This window comes from Dendrobates tinctorius, unplaced genomic scaffold (assembly GCF_039654945.1).
Source record: "Dendrobates tinctorius isolate UK_male_01 unplaced genomic scaffold, ASM3965494v1 ptg000211l, whole genome shotgun sequence".
Taxonomy (NCBI): Eukaryota; Metazoa; Chordata; class Amphibia; order Anura; family Dendrobatidae; genus Dendrobates; species Dendrobates tinctorius.
The window spans coordinates 6,076,522-6,093,464 of NW_027361878.1; the positions used below are offsets into that span (position 1 = coordinate 6,076,522).

A 16,943-nucleotide genomic window follows, 5' to 3' on the forward strand; every position below is an offset into this window, starting at 1 on the left:
CTGACTTTCTGTGCAGGGCTCATGTGACATAAAAACCTCATGTAAGCCCTGTAAATGGAAGTGCCAACACAACGGGAATGTCCAGGGGTGAACCTAGCCTCTCTGCTGCCTGAGGTGAACAGCAAAATGAGCCCCCAGAATACAAAGTAAATTTTCATATCTATCCTGTAAAACTGAGTACAATAGTGGACATTTTGATTTAGGTAAATAGAAAAAAAAGTGTCCAAACACAAGGATGTCAGCGCCATCACACGCTCATACAAGAACAACACAGAAGTATCCAGAACAAGGGTCATTAATGGCAATGTTAGGCCTGGCACAGGGCCGGACTGGGACAAAAAAGCAGCCCTGCCACACAAACCCCACCAGCCCACAAACTATAACACTCATCAGCCCCAATCAGTGAATTTTTGCTATACTTTGTCGTCCCCTCAGGGGCGGACACAGACTGTAGTGGGCCCCTGTTCATGAAATTTTTCGCCCCCCCCCCCCCCCCCCGTCCTTCATAGGGCAACAAAGTTATGTAAACATACAGATAGGTAATATATATAGGCACCCCCGTTTCCCTTTGTTTCATAATGCTCTCCCCCATATGCGGTCTAATTTTGGCATAGTGCTTCTCGCCCTATGTGGGCCCCCCCAGTTTATACTGCTTCTCCCCATGTGGCCCCCCAGTTTATGCTGCTTCTCCCCCTATGTGGGCCGCCCGATTCATGTTTCTTCCCCCCCATGAGCCGTCCCATTCATGAGCAGCCAAGCATCTCCCCCAGGGGCCCCCCCATTCATGAGCAGTCATGCTTCTCCCCAGGGGCCCCCCCATTCATGAGCAGCCATGCTTCTCCCCAGGGACCCCCCCATTCATGAGCAGTCAAGGCCATGCTTCCCTTCTCCCCAGGCCAGGGGCCCCCCATTCATGAGCAGCCAGGCCATAATGCTTCAGTTCTCCCCCAGGACGGAGCCCCCCAAAATCATGCCTGCCATGTTCAGTTCTCCCCCACCCCAGGAGCCCCCTAAAATCATGCCTGCGCCTCGGTCCCAGTCCCTCAGTCCTGCTCAGCTCTGGTAGTAATCTTACCTGCAGCAGGCAGGGCATGCAAGACCAAGAGGATCCATCCATTCCACACTGTCCAGTGTCCGCACTCCGCACTTTCCTGAACTGCTGCAGCATATGGGCAGGGGCAGGGCTGCCACAAGGAATTTCGGGGCCCCATACTGGGAAAATTTTCGGTGCCCCCTTAAGACTCCACCCAGGCTCCACCCCAGCCCCGCCTCCATCCTTCAAACTGTCCAGTCTCACCGCCCTCGCTTGGAAAACTCCACTTCTCTCCAATCACACATTAACAGTTCCCATCACCAGATCACACATATAGCCGTCAGATTTTTTTTTTTCCAAAATATTTTTTAAGCCGCCATCACAACACTGTAGACACTTTTGGCCGAGCTCTACTGTACTGTAACCTATTAAATATTTGTTGAAATATGCAATACAATTTAGGTACATTTGTATTTATTTTTCAATTTTTAAAATGACCATTAATTTCACATACAATGGACAAATACCACCGCACCATGACCAGACACAATATTACCACCACATAGTGAGCTATAATTAACACCACATACAAGGAACAAATACCGCCAAACCAGGACCATACTATATATTACTACCACAGTGACCGAATAATATCACTTACAAGGAACAAATACCACCGCACCATGACCAGACCACATATTACCACCACAAAGTGACTAAATAATAGCACATACAAGGGACAAATACCGCAACACCATGTCCAGACCACATATTACCACCACATAGTGACTGAATACTACAATACTGATCAGTAATAAAAAAAAAATACTATCGCCATAAGTGCCATTATACACAGGGGATGTGTACTTACTATCCAGTGTCTGTGTACTGGTAATACAGTGATTAATGACATTATACAAAGGAGCTCTGTATATAAAGTACAGGTAATACAGTGATCACTGGTGACATTATACACAGGACCTCTGTATATAGTATACAGTGTATAGTGTCAGTGTATAGGTAACACACTAAAGCCCCCGTTACACACTGAGATATCGCTGCATGTGATACTTACCTCCAACCGGCTCCCCGGCTGGTTATCGCTGATCGCGCGAGAAGCTCCTGGATCATTCCTCGTCGGCCACTTCCTGCGGCGCTTCCTGTGGAGAGACGAGTGACGCGTGGAGCCGGGCGGGAGGACGTAGAATTGCCGCGTCTGACAGGTAAGTAGCGATCCCCGTCCCCTGCGATGTCGCTAGTGAGATCTGCCTGTGTGGCAGCTCACTAGCGACCACCTAGCGATGCACCAGCGATCCTGACTGCGTCATATCGCTGGTCGGGATCGCTGGTGAGTCGCTAGGTGTAACGGTACCCTAACTCACCAGTGACTTCTCTAGGTAAAGTCCTTCATTCTTGCTTTTCATCTTTCATCCAACACAGATCGCCATCACTTCTTTCAGCCAGGGCTCGTCTCTGCAGGAAATAATACAGTTATCTAGAGCTCCACTTGCAGAACACATTACTTATTTTTTCCCAACTATTACATTACATCGCATGAAGAAAAAAAGGCAACATAATATCACTCTACACAGTAACAGGACTGCCCCCCCATTTAAAACAGTATACTCAAAAAATTAAATGCATCACTGCAGTAATAATATCCTTTAAGTTGCCCCTATGGTAATAATATCCCCCATCCTGGCCCTCGTGTGTCTCATTCCTGGCTTCAGCCATATGTTCTCCCAACCCACCCTCATGAGTATCCATTGTGCCCCATATGATCTCCCCATCTGTCTCCATCATATCCATCCTGCCCCATCTGTCTCCAATCCTGCCCCATCTGTCTCCAATCCTGCCCCATGTCTCCATTTTGCCGTTTCCAATCATGCCCCTTGTGTCTTTCATCCTGCCCCCTTTGTCTCCAATCATGCCCCCTGTGTCTGCAATCATGCCCCCTGTACCTGCAATTCTGCCCCCATGTCTTTCATCCTGCCCCCTTTGTCTCCATTCATGCCCCCTGTACCTGCAATCCTGCCCCCCGTGTCTCCAGTCCTGCCCCCATGTCTCCAGTCCTGCCCCCGTGTCTCCAGTCCTGCCCCGTGTCTCCAATCATGCCCCCTGTATCTCCAATCCTGACCCCTGTATCTCCAATCCTGCCCCCTGTATCCAATCCTGCCCCATCTCCACCCTGCCTCCAATCCTGCCCCAATGTTTCCATCCTGCCCCCTATGTCTCCATCCTGCCCCCAATGTCTACAATCCCGCCCTGTCTCCATCTTGCCCCCAATGTCTCCAATCCTGCCCCGTCTCCATCCTGCCCGTCTCCATCCTGCCCCATTTCCATCCTGCCCCAATGTCTCCATCTTGCCCCATCTCCATCCTGCCCCTGTCTCCAATCCTGCCCCCGTCTCCAATCCTTCCCCATCTCCAATTCTGCCCCATCTCCAATCCTACTCCCATCCTGTCCCGTCTGCAATCCTGCCCCATGACCATCTTGCCCCCAATGTCTCCAATCCTGCCCCCAATGTCTCCAATCCTGCCCCCAATGTCTCCATCCTGCCCCCCAATGTCTCCATCCTGCCCCATCTCCATCCTGCCCCCAGTGTCTCCAATCCTGCCCCCAATGTGTCCAATATTGCCCCAATGTCTCCAATCCTGCCCCAATGTCTCCAATCCTGCCCAAGTCTGCATCCTGCCCCATCTCCATCCTGTTCCCAATGTCTCCAATCATGCCCCGTTTCCAATCCTGCCCCTGTCTCCATCCTGCCCCCGTCTCCATCCTGCCCCCATCTCCATCCTGCCTCCAATGTCTCCATCCTGCCCCATCTCCATCCTGCCCCCAATGTCTCCAATCTTGCCCCGTCTCCATCCTGCCCCTGTCTCCATCCTGCCCCATCTCCATCCTGCCCCTGTCTCCATCCTGCCCCGTCTCCATCCTGCCCCATCTCCATCCTGCCCCCAACTCCATCCTGTCCCCATCTCCATCCTGCCCCCAATGTCTCCAATCCTGCCCCCAATGTCTCCAATCCTGCCCCCAATGTCTCCAATCCTGCCCCCAATGTCTCCAATCCTGCCCAAGTCTGCATCCTGCCCCATCTCCATCCTGCCCCATCTCCAACCTGCCCCCAATGTCTCCATCCTGCCCCATCTCCATCCTGCCCCCAATGTCTCCAATCATGCCCTGTCTCCAATCCTGCCCCATCTCCATCCTGCCCCATCTCCATCCTGCCCCCATCTCCATCCTGCCCCATCTCCATCCTGCCCCATCTCCATCCTGCCCCTGCCTCCAATCCTGCCCCATCTTCATCCTGCCCTGTCTCCATCCTGACCCAATGTCTCCAATCCTGCCCCCATCTCCAATCCTGCCCGTCTCCATCTAGCTTCCCCCCTGTCTCCAATCTGCCATGGCAGGATGGAGACACATGGTCCATGTGTCTCCATCCTGCGGGGAAACATAATAATTAAATAAAAAAAACTTTCTTCTTACCTGGCACGCTCCTGCTGGAAGATACAGCTCCTGTGTGAGCTCACCTAAAGGACCTGTGGTGATGTCATAGTCATGTGATCAGGGGGCCGAGCTGATCAATGGTGAAGGTCTGTGATCAGCTCTGCCCCCTGATCACATGACGATGACATCACCACAGGTCCTCCAATGCTTCAGCGCTGCTCTCCTCTCCTCTCCTCATGCGCTCCACATGGCTACGCCACATGTGAGTGGCACCACAGTGTGTATGATTGACCACAGCTCCATTTACATGGTGCTATGTTTCCCAGGATCATGGTGGTCCCAGCAGTCAGATCCACAACAAACAGGAAGTCATACTCTATCCCCACATAATGCTCCATACAGTATTATGGGCCCCATATATTACTGCATACAGTATTATGGGCCCCATATAATGCTCCATACAGTATAATGGGCCCCATATATTACTTCATACAGTATATTGGGCCGCATATATTACTTCATACAGCATAATGGGCCCCGTATATTACTTCATACAGCATAATGGGCACCATATATTACTTCATACAGTATAATGGGCCCCATATATTACTTCATACAGTATAATGCTCCCCATATATTACTTCATACAGTATAATGGGCATCATATATTACTTCATACAGCATAATGGGCACCATATATTACTTCATACAGTATAATGGGCCTCATATATTGCTCCATACAGTATAATGAGCCTCATATATTACTGCATACAGTATTATGGACCCCATATAATGCTCCATACAGTATAATGCTCCCCATATATTACTTCATACAGTATAATGCTCCCCATATATCACTTCATACAGCATAATGGGCCCTATATATTACTTCATACAGTATAATGGGCACCATATATTACTCCATACAGCATAATGGGCCCCATATAATTCTTCTCCCCATACCCCGCTGCTCTGGTCTCCTCAGTGTATTCTGATCCTCTGCACTGCTTGGCACAGGGACATCATTAACTTTACATATATAATTGTCCACTTGGACTGATAGTAATAGTGATTTGTTTGCACCCTGTTGTCTGGGGCTGGCCTACTTTATGGGGGTGCTGAGGGCATATAATTATACACCAGAAAAAAGTATGAGAGGCTCAATGTGACCAGTGCCACCTAGTTTCCTACCCCTCTTATTCTACTGGTACTGTGGGCACACTGACTGGTACTGAGGAAAAGACAGAGAGAAAAAAAAGAAAACAGAGAGAGAAAGAAAGAAAGAAAAAAAGAAAGGAGATAAAAAGAGAGGAAAGAAAGAACAGAGAGAAAGTAAAAAAAAGAAAGATTAGAGAGAGAAAGAAAGAACAGAGAGAAAGAAAGAAAGATTCTATAAAGATACTATAGCAGCCCAGCTCCCATTGCAATGCCCACCTGAGCCTCCCGATGCAGGACATATCATGATCCACTCACATGGCTGGCATCCCCGAGTCCAAGCTAATCCCGCTGTCCACGCTGCTGGAGGAGGACACGGTGATGGATCTGAAGCATTCCCTGAAGTGCCTCCATGGTTCCGTCAAAATCTCCTCTTGAAATTACCTCATTTCCGGTCAGCTTCTAGCACGTCACTTCCGGTGGAACGTCACGTGCAAATTTTAAAGTGCTCCTCAGGGCTCCGCCATGTACTCCTGTGTCTGTCAGAAAAGTAAGCTCCCGGCTGGAGCAGTGGGGCAGACTGTCTCTCAAAATCGGGACTGTCCCGCTGGGAGGTATGAATGCTCCCCACCATACACATTGTACAGGTATGGCTCCACACACCTCATACACACACGGTTCCGCTTTTTATGCCTCGTACACACATGGCTCCGCTCTGTACTCCTCGCACACACACGTCTCCACTCAGTACACACATGGCTCTACTCCGTAGACCTCGTACACATGCGGCTCTGCTCTGTACACCTTGTACACACATGGCTCCACTCCGTAAACCTTGTACACAGGCGGCTTTGCTCAATACACCTCGTACACACGCGGCTCCACTCTGTACATACACGGCTCTACTCTGCTCCGTACACATGGCTCAGCTCCGTACACTTCGTACACACAGGGCTCCGTTTTGCATGCCCCATACACACGCGGCTCCGCTCCGTGCACCCCGTACACACGTGGCTCTGCTCTGTATACCTCGCACAGACGCGGCTCATACACATCTCTGCGCCGTACACCTTGCACACGCACAGATGCGCTTTGTACACCTCGCACTTGCATGGCTCCGTACACCTTGTACACACATGGCTCTGCTCTTTTACACCTCGCACACGTGCGGCACTGCTCTGTACACACATGGCTCCGCACACCTTGTGCACACATGGCTCTGCTCCATACACCTCTCACATGCGTGGCACCACTCCGTTCACCCTGTACACACACAGCTCCGCACACCTTGTACACACATGGCTCTGCTCCGTACACCCTGTACACACACAGCTCCGCACACCTTGTACACACATGGCTCTGCTCCGTACACCTCTTACACATGCGGCTCCGCTCTGTACACCTTGTACACATATGGCTCTGCTCCGTACACCTCATACAGACATGGCTCTGCTCCGTACACGCGTGGCTCTGCTCCACACACCTCGCACACGCGTGGCTCTGCTCCGCACACCTCGCACACGCGTGGCTCTGCTCCGCACACCTCGCACACGCGTGGCTCTGCTCCGTACACCTCGCACACGCGTGGCTCTGCTCCGTACACCTCGCACACGCGCGGCTCCGCTCCATACACCTCGCACACGCGCGGCTCTGCTACATCCACCCTGTAAACCCCCTCGACCCCACACATAAACTTATTTATCCAGCACCATGGCAACCAGCACAGCAGAGTCCTGCACACACCGAGGGCTGTGCCACAGGACCTGTGATGAGGTCACAGTAGGGGAGCAGTCAGGGGTCACATGATCAGGGGGCCCTGACTCCTTCCCTCATGTGACTTCATCAATTACGAGCCTCTGCACCATTGTGCAGAGGCTAAATTGTAGGTGCTGCGGGTAGCAGAGCGCATAATGCTGCCCCCTGTGCAAAGCATCTGCCTGCCGCCTGAGGCGGCTGGCTCAACTCGCCTCATTATATGTGCACCCCTGGGAATGTCGTAACAGCCTTACATGAGTCCCGGAAGAGCAAGTGGTGACATCGCTGCAACAGAAATATGCTCAGTCCCGGCCAGAAATGTTACTCCAGTCAATGGAGTGCAGTATTTGAAAGATGCACCACATTTATTAAAATAAGTGTCCCTTAACCAGTTTTTCCTACCTGTGTACATATAGCGTCTCCTAGACCCTGCTTCTGAAGCTCCAGTCCAAGGCTGTTGCCTGGCTAAGTATTACGCCTCATTCAGAAGTCTGATATTGTGTGGTACGAGAACCATCCAATTCTCTCAAATGAGTAGAAAAGTTAAAAAAAAATACAGGGAAAATCGGACCACACAGGAATGTCATCGGAGATCCGATTTTTTTTTCACGGACCTATAGACTTGCATTGGCGATTTTGATCCAAACCTTGGGTTAAAATCTGACATGTCTCCGCGATTTTTCATGGACCTCTATGTTTGCGAAAAATCATGGACACGTGAATGGCCCCATAGACTATCACAGGTGCGAGTGATATGAGTGAAAATCACAGAGAGCACTCGTACGCAAAAATCGGACGTCTAAATGAGCACTTAAATGAATTTGCAAAGTCCAGATACATCACATCAGCCGTGTGGGCAAAACTGAGCAGAAACTTTATTAGTGAGCCACAGGCTGCTCTGTAAAGCACAGGAACCTTTCCTCTGCCTAAAAACCTTACTTGTATTCTTTTTTACTAAAATATTGTGCTAGTACATAATTGTAAATTTAGAGTAAAGTAAAGGTGCATGAATGTACTATGTATATGTGTGTGTAATGTACTCGCAGGTGATTATTTTATATAGGTGTGCCCACTGTGAATATGTGGAGTAGGGGGAAAGGGCACACAACTCCTGTACGGGGGCCCTTCGCTGTCAGTGTCCACCCCCCATGAGAAATGTGCATGTTTTATATGATGCATTGTATGTGAACACAGTCCGTCATCTTTTCAAAAAATGTCTCACATTGACTTCATTGTTTGGTACTTGGTGTAACCCCGTCTATCTTAGGAAGAAAAGAAAATTACTGTATTCTTTTTTTTTTTACACTTAACAAAATAACTCATGACTCAAGAATATACAGTATAGCCTCTATAAAAAATCTATTATAAATCCAAATGTAACCTAATTTTTTTTTCTTTATTTTACAGAAACATCTACATTACCAACCATTCCGAGTACAATTATTGGCTTTAGTACCACTACAGTTACTAGCACTGAGACAACTCTCACCCCTACTATTACCAAAACGACAACCCCTACAACCATTATCCCACCTACCACGAATGCTACTACAACCCCAACTCCTCACCCTATTACTAGCACCAGTACCCCTATCCCCCCATCGAATAGCAGTGAAACACCTAGCACCCCAACTGTTACCGAAACGACATCCTCATCTACCATTACAACCTATATTCCCCCTTCAACCTCTAATATCACAACTTCTATCCCACCCGTGTCCAACATCACCACTCTCACTCGGACACCCCAGACTGGTAAGAATGTCCGCCTTATAATATTACATGCATATGGTAAACACAACTTTTCATTATTACTACAAACTATCTTCTATTACTTTATTTCTTTTTTACCTTTTATGAAACTAAAATGTGATGGGATTTCATGGTTTGTAATAAAACAACCCAAACATATGCCTAATAATGATCGATAAAAATAATATCCAAGGCCAAAAATAAAACCCTGACTACTGTTAATCCCCGTGTACGGTAGGAAGCTGTTGTTTCTTTACGACGCTCATTTGCTGGTGCTTTTGATGTGTGTTTTATGTTTTTCTGGGACAGTATGTATCTGTATGACAGCTAGTATTATTGTCCACCTATATCCCAAAGGGCAAATTTTCCATCGCTGTCTTGAACACAAAGTGGCCACGAATATCATCATCTCCTTTTTTCTGCCTTATTGTCATGATCCAGTCCAGAGTTTGTTTTCTGCTGTCTTCTCTTTGGACTGGTCATGCGGGGGTTAATCCCCTCTGCCTCGTTCTGGATCTGGCTGGGCTATTTCAGTCCTCTGCAGCCTGTGGGCCAGCGTCAGCTATACTGCAAGCTTCCAAGCTAATGCCTCTGACCTGTATTCCTTTAGTGGTCCTTCTGCCCCTGATTACCTGGACTTGTGTATGATCTGGCTTGACCTCTGGACTCAGCTTCTGGTTTTTCCATTTCTGATACCACGCTTTCCGACTGGCTTTTGACCCTGTGGCTTGTACCCTGACAACGGCTTAAGTCTTACATTTCTGATACCACGTTCCTGGTAGGTCCTGACTTCTCGCTCGTCCCTGACTACGCACTTGCTGTCTCCTTTGGTACTCCTGCTCCTGACAGTTGTTGACTTCTGCTAGTCTGACCACTCTTTCATTACCTGTGACTCCTGTGCTGTTGCTCTGTGTTACTACGCTGTGTGCGCGCAACCTCTCTTCCCTCACCATTACCCCCTGGTGGAGGTTGCGCTGTACTGCACTGTAGCGGCACGTTACACTTATTACAATAAGAAATGCTTGATTGAATCTATACTAGAGATTGGGTGATTCTTTTTTCATATTGACTTAAACTATTTCATACCTACAGGTCATGATATTCCAAAATCTACACCAGCAACAACCCCTGCTCGTGAGTATTCTGTAGTACAGAATTCACAAAAAGTTAATTTAAAGGGAGCTTTCAATCACAATAACAAAGAAACTTAGTGGGGTGGTTTTATTCTTGAGCTGCACTGAAAAAAGTTTTTTTAAAATTATGCGATTCCACCACTTTTTTGGGGGTTTGTCTTTATGTTGTTTATGTGGTGGTGGTAAAAATTAGCTGACCCTCCCTGAAGTTATCATCACCCGCACTGAGGAAAAAAAAAAAACAGTTCAAATCTGTCTTGATCAAAGCAAGATGGACTTTCAAAACCGTGAAGTGTCAGGTTGACAACTTTTTATTTTACTGTATGGAGAGGGGGATGAGAAATAAGGAGCAGAGTAAGCAACAAGTAGAGGTACATCAGACATGAAAAGTGTCCTGAAGTTAACGAATGATTAAACTCATCCCAGAGCTGGATTCACAGCTACAAAGCTCAGTGCTGCTGTATAATCTCCTCCATGCTGCTGTTGCTTCTGAACATATGCTAAACAAGTGAAAGAGGCAGGAATGTGAGTGGGAGGCATCCGGTCAGCTACTCTTTACCTACTAATTCAGAGAGAACTGAAAATTAAAGAGAGCTTGAAAAGGTGAAAAATGCAGTATACAAGTCATGTAATTGCCAGTGATGCTATTATTCCTCATGTACATAGACAACAGGTTATTATAAAAAGTTACATATATTGATGGATATGCCATAATTAGGCGTTTTGCTTTCTCTCTAGCGTCTAAATGCAGCCCACATAAACACAACCAAGTCATCACCAGGAATAACTGCTCCAGGGAAGTGCAAGTGATGAAATGTCAGGGACTCTGCGAATCCGAATCCTGGTAAGAATCAAAGAAAACTATTAAAACAAAAGGAAAGGTGGTTTACTCAACGCTAGTTTGTTTGGTAATCCCTGTAAGTGTTCCAGCTGTCGAACAAACAGCCGTGTGGACTCAAACATGGTATTCGAGCATGCTGTAGATGGTCTGCTAGCACCTGAGCATGCTCAGATAACACCTTATCTGACCATGTTCGCTCATCACTACTATTGACCCAACATACCAGAAGGCACCACAGATGCCACGTACAAATGAATCACTATGTCACTATGTATTACACATAGCAGGAGACTCTTCAAGTCTGATTGTTCATAGCTGTATTGTAAGGGCGACATAACTGCAGAATAAAAGTGGTGTGAACAGGTCATTGGCCCTTATTGAGAATGCAAATTGTACAAATTCCACATTCTTAAAGGGGATCTGTCACCTCTCTAGTCTAATAAATATTCATATTTCTAAGCAAATAACAGTGTTGGAGCAGTTTATTTTTTTGAGAACTCCGCATTCTGCTATTAGTTATTCCTCCTGAAAAGTGATGAATAACGTGAAAACCAGACGTTACCATTCCCCATGTCAAAGTGGGCGTGCCCTACACAGTCAGCAGTGATTGGACAGTAACAGTGTTTGGACACACCCCCCTTCAACTGCCAACAGTTTTCGACTTATTCAAAATTATCCAGTTGGAAAAACAGGAACGACAAGTCCAAAAAAAAGTCAGAACGGTCATTCCGTTAAAATATTTACTAAAATTGATATAGAGAGTAGCGGTAGGCCCGTGTATCTTAAAGGAGTTTAAAAAAAAAAAAAAAAATCCTGCCCCTAGGATTTAAAAACCCCCACCAGACTGCTCCGTATGTTTTTGTTTGCAGCGCCGATGTGATGTCGACAGCACTGCAGCCAATAAGTGACTTCCGCGTCTATACCTGAGTAGACGTCACCCGCTGCTGTGCTCACCGATTGGCTACGGCGCTGTCAACGGGACAATAGTACTTCAAACAATAATAGACAATGGGTGCAGAGGCGGAGACTCGACGCTAGACCAAGGGAGGGAGCGTACAGCAACGCAATTTTTTATTTTTATGCAAACTACGCCTTGGTTTCTCAAGCCAGAAATCAGCTTCATCCCATGGCCATTTCAGCAACAGCATATCCTGTTTTGTTATGTATGGACCTATAGTGACACAGGTATATTACTTTTATGATTGTTTTTTTTGTTTTAGGTTTGACGATGGCTTGGATTTAGTCGACGGCAGCTGCAGTTGTTGCATGCCAGTGACTAGTTCCATTATTGAGAAGAAAGTAGATCTTTATTGTCCTCACACAGAGTCCTACATGCCCGTCACGATCAAGGTCTTCACGGAATGTGTCTGTAACTACCAGCCGTGCATCAACCCTAAATCCTGAGACCACGAGTTGTGACCGCAGGATCCGATGCAGATCTCTCGCAATGGGATTCAATAGGCAATAAAAGCTGTCATTTTATGGAGTAAATGTCACATTATTTTGAATGTATAATGCTAATTTGTACAACTTGTTCCGTAGCGAACATTTTCTTAAAATTGACTTGTGATGAATGATTACATGATTAAACCTCACATTATGAACATGAAGATACTTCTGCTTTCATGGAGGACTTTAGACTTCAATAAGGCAAATTTCCAAAGGGTAGTGTCATAAAATGGGACAATGTCCTTGATAATAAGAAATACATAAAGTAAATGGGAGGCTTATAAGGATTAGGACAAGTTCACACTGTTGTGCAGGCCTGCCTTAGGGCATACATCAACAGTACTGTGGTTCTTGTATGGTCCGTAGTCAGATGATAGCTGGTGACAACTCCCAGTATCTCCTTCTTAGGCCGGGGTCACACTAACCGGCCCAAAATACGGTCCGTAGTTTGCTGGCGTAATACGGATGAATGACCCCTAAATAGCGCTCCGTATGTCATCCGTAAGCAAGGTGTGGTCGCGTATTTTGCGCATGTAAGCATCTGTATGGCGAGATTTTCTCGCAGGCTTGCAAAATGGACATATAATGGAACCCTATGACCGGTTTTATTACACAAACGAAAGAATAGATATAGACACATAGAATACATGTGTGTGTGTATATATATACACATACATGTCATTATGACAAACATATATATATATATTTGTACTTCACAGAGTTCTTCATAGCAGAATAGCCGCTAATTAAATTACTGGCTTCTATCAAATCATTCCCCAACCCGACATGAAATGACACATGGTTTACATTCAGTAAAGCATTTCATTTCATGTTTTTTACATGTCCCTGACTAATAATTAGATGAGGGTTTGTGTGCAAAATTTGGAAGTTGTAGTTTTTATTTTAAGGGGTTAATTCGTTGTTAAAAAATGCTTGGCCTTCCCATTGCCCTGTAGCGGTGGCGAATGGGTTAATCTAACAAAGGGTTAGTCAGCTTACAATCGAATGGTGACATTAACCCTTTGTTAGATTAACCCACTCGCCACCAATATAGGGCAATGGGAAGCCCACGCATTTTTTACCAAATAATTAACCCCTTAAAATAACAACTACAACTCCCAAATTTTGCACACAAACCCTCATCTAATTATTAGTCAAGGACATATAAAAAAAACATGAAATGAAATGCTTTACTGAATGTAAACCATGTGTCATTTCATGTCGGGTTGGGGAATTATTTGATAGTTAATTAGCGGCTATTCTGCTATGAAAAACTCTGTGAAATATAAATATGTTTTCCACAATGACATGTATGTATATATGTATTCTATGTGTCTATATCTATTCTTTCATTTCTTTATTAAACCTGTCAGTGTGATTTTACTGTATAGCGCACTGAATTGCCGGCTTATCTAAAAGACACCGGGTGCGTATTTCTCGCAGGTCACATGTGTGGTCCGTGTGTAATCCGTATTTTTTGCGTACCCATAGACTTGCATTGGCGTATTACGGGCGTAGTACGCTGACAATCGCAGCATGCTGCGATTGGCACGGACCGTAGAATACGGCCGCGAAATATACGGCTGTTGGGAGCAAACTCAGAGAATAATTTGTCCGTGTGTAATGCATGCTTTTTACACCTCTTACTCGTCCGTATTCCTCTCTAGTGTGACCCCGGCCTTATTGTTAAGAACATACCGGGAGTTGTAGGTGCATGCGATACAATATGTATATGGGGCTGAAATGATAGGTGTGTACCAATGGTGGTTCTAGCACTACATAGAATGAGCTGGAAGGGACCTCAGGGGTCCTCATGTCCAACTCCCCTGCTCAATGCATGATTCACTAAACTCGTAGACAGATGTCTGTCCAACCTCTGTTTGAAGACTTCCATTGAAGAACTCACCACTAGAGTTGAGCGAAACAGGTCGGCCAGATTCATAAGTCACCGACCAATACCCAACCACAGTGTGAAGTCGGCCATGCGTTCGGCAAAACGAGCGCCAAGTCGGATTTCCCAGAATGCTTGCACGTGACTTTTTTCAGCCATTGAGCAAGGACGTACACTGTGGGCAACGAGATGACATGCGCAGTGTCCGGGGTGGGGAGAGAGGGAGAGTTTTCGTACACTTTAAAAAAGCGGTCCAGCATGTAGGTGTGTTTACTGTCCTCCACTCCCTGTCGACTTTGCTTCACCATTGACTTGCATCGGGTTTCGTGTTTCAATTGGACCTTCGCCATTTCACGATAGTTGGCCGCTTTCGTTCGACTCGACTTTTGAGAAAGTCGGGTTTCATGAAACCCGACTCAACCCTAAAAAAGGCAAAGTCGCTCATCTCTACTCACCACTAGAGTTGAGCGAATATCTATAGCGCTTGCCAAATAAGCTACAGCGGGAACCCAGCTTCCTGGATTGCGCCGGCTGAACAGCTGATCGGGGCGCTACAGATGCATGTATCACTGTTGTGTCACTGTCACAGCACATGGAGAGCCCAACATAGGCTCTTCATGCATGTGCTGTGACACAGCTGCCACACATGTAGCGGCACCGATCAGCTGGCGAGATCCAGGAAGCCAGGTTCCGCTGTAGCTTATTCAACAAGCGCTATAGCTTACCAAATAAGTGGGGAACCAAAGATATTCTCTCAACTCTACTCGCCACCTCTCGTGGCAGTCATGTACTGACGATTGTTTTGATGCTGCATTCATGTATCGATTATGGTTCTGATTTTGTGGTTATATTACAACTTATAATCTCAAATCTCTACATTTTCAAGATTTGGCATGTTTTTGCGCCAAAAATTCAGTTTTTTAGCATGTGTTCACACAGTGTTTCTGGAGCAGAAACGTTCCAGATCCTCCTCGAATACAGAAAACGGTGTTCCGGTGATTAATGTACATTAGTACATCAGGTGGCTCTGATGATGTATTCATGTAAATACCCCTTTTAAATTTTTTGCAGCCCTTGGAAATAGTCCAGTGTGACAATGTGACCCTTGGACCAAAACAATTCTGTGCACTCCTGTCCTAAAGGGGTAAACAAGCTAGAAATAGGAGGAAACCTCTGTGGCTGAATGGAGATGTAAGGGGGACAATAAGTTACTAAAGAAAAGCGTTTAGTGTTTTGTCACTAACTTTTTGGTTCAATTATTTAAAGTACCAGGATAGGCAAACCATTGTTTCTAATATTCAAGGTTACCATAATAACAGGATCTGTACCATACGACTGGGGCATAGCAAATGCAGTGTCAATATTTAAAAAAAAAAAAAAAAAAAAAAAAAAAAAAAAAAAAAAATCGAGCTTGGAAATTATAGGCCAGTAAGTTTAACCTCTACTGTGGGTAAAATCCCGCAGGGTTTTCTATAAGATGCTATCCTGGAGTATCTCAATAAGAATAACCGTATGACCAAGCATCAACACAAGTTTGAGGGATTTTTCCCTTCAATCTAATGTGACCAACTTCTATGAGGAGACAAGTCCCAGACTTGACCAGGGTAATGACGTGAATGTAGTCTCTGGACTTCTCAATGGAGTTTCATACAATGCCACATAAAAGTTTGGTACGGAAAGCAAAAAGTAATGGGAATAGGTGAAAATATGTGTAGCCGGGTAAACAACTGGCTAAGGGCTTGGAAACAAAGGGTGGTTATTAATGGAACACACTTGGATTGGCTCACAAGTAACAGTGGGGTTCAACGGGGTTCAGTATTGGGCCCTCTTCTTTTTAGCATATTTGTTAAATGATCTTGTAGAAGGCATACAGAGTGAAATTGCAATATTTGGAGAGGATAATTTTATATTACAGAGGTATTTATGCAAGCTGGAGGCTTAGGCTGAGAAATGCCAATTGACAATGTAATGTAAGGTCATACACTTGGGTAGAGTAAAGTAAAATGTATAATTGTGTCTAAATAATAAAACAGCAACTGAAAAAGATTTTAGTGTATGGATGGCACACTGAACTCTTGTGACAGGTTATTAAACTTGGGGTTATTCAGTTTGGAAAAACAATGGCTTGGGAGCAATCTTAATACAATGTACAAATGTAAGGGGACAGTACAGAGATTTTTCTCATGAGCTTTTTATATCTAGGCCTGAACCAATGACAAGGAGGCATCCTCTACATCTAGAGGAAAACAATTAGGATCACAGATTGATTCTTTAGTGTAAAGGCGGTGAGACAATGGAGCTCTCTGACACATGTTGTGGTAATGGCTGATTCACCACTAAAGTACAGGGAGGTCTAGATGCCTTTCTTGGAAAAAATGCAATGTTACAGATATTGGTAATTAGACTCTGTGATGGGGCATTGAACAGGGAACTAGTCTGATTGCCATATGTGGAGATGGAAAGGAATTTTCCCCAAAAATGGGGCAG

At 45.7% G+C, this 16,943-nt stretch overlaps 1 protein-coding gene across 1 annotated transcript in view; it reads left to right on the plus strand.

Annotated features, from left to right (window-relative positions):
* Positions 1-12,726, plus strand: part of LOC141058135 (uncharacterized) — an 80,336-nt gene extending 67,610 nt beyond the window's left edge. Inside the window, exons 34-37 of the mRNA XM_073554292.1 lie at positions 8,798-9,145; positions 10,235-10,276; positions 11,014-11,119; positions 12,337-12,726. Coding sequence (XP_073410393.1) covers positions 8,798-9,145; positions 10,235-10,276; positions 11,014-11,119; positions 12,337-12,520 — 680 coding nt within the window. The 3' untranslated portion in view covers positions 12,521-12,726. The remainder of the gene's footprint in view (positions 1-8,797; positions 9,146-10,234; positions 10,277-11,013; positions 11,120-12,336) is intronic.
* The last annotated feature ends 4,217 nt before the right edge of the window (positions 12,727-16,943 follow it).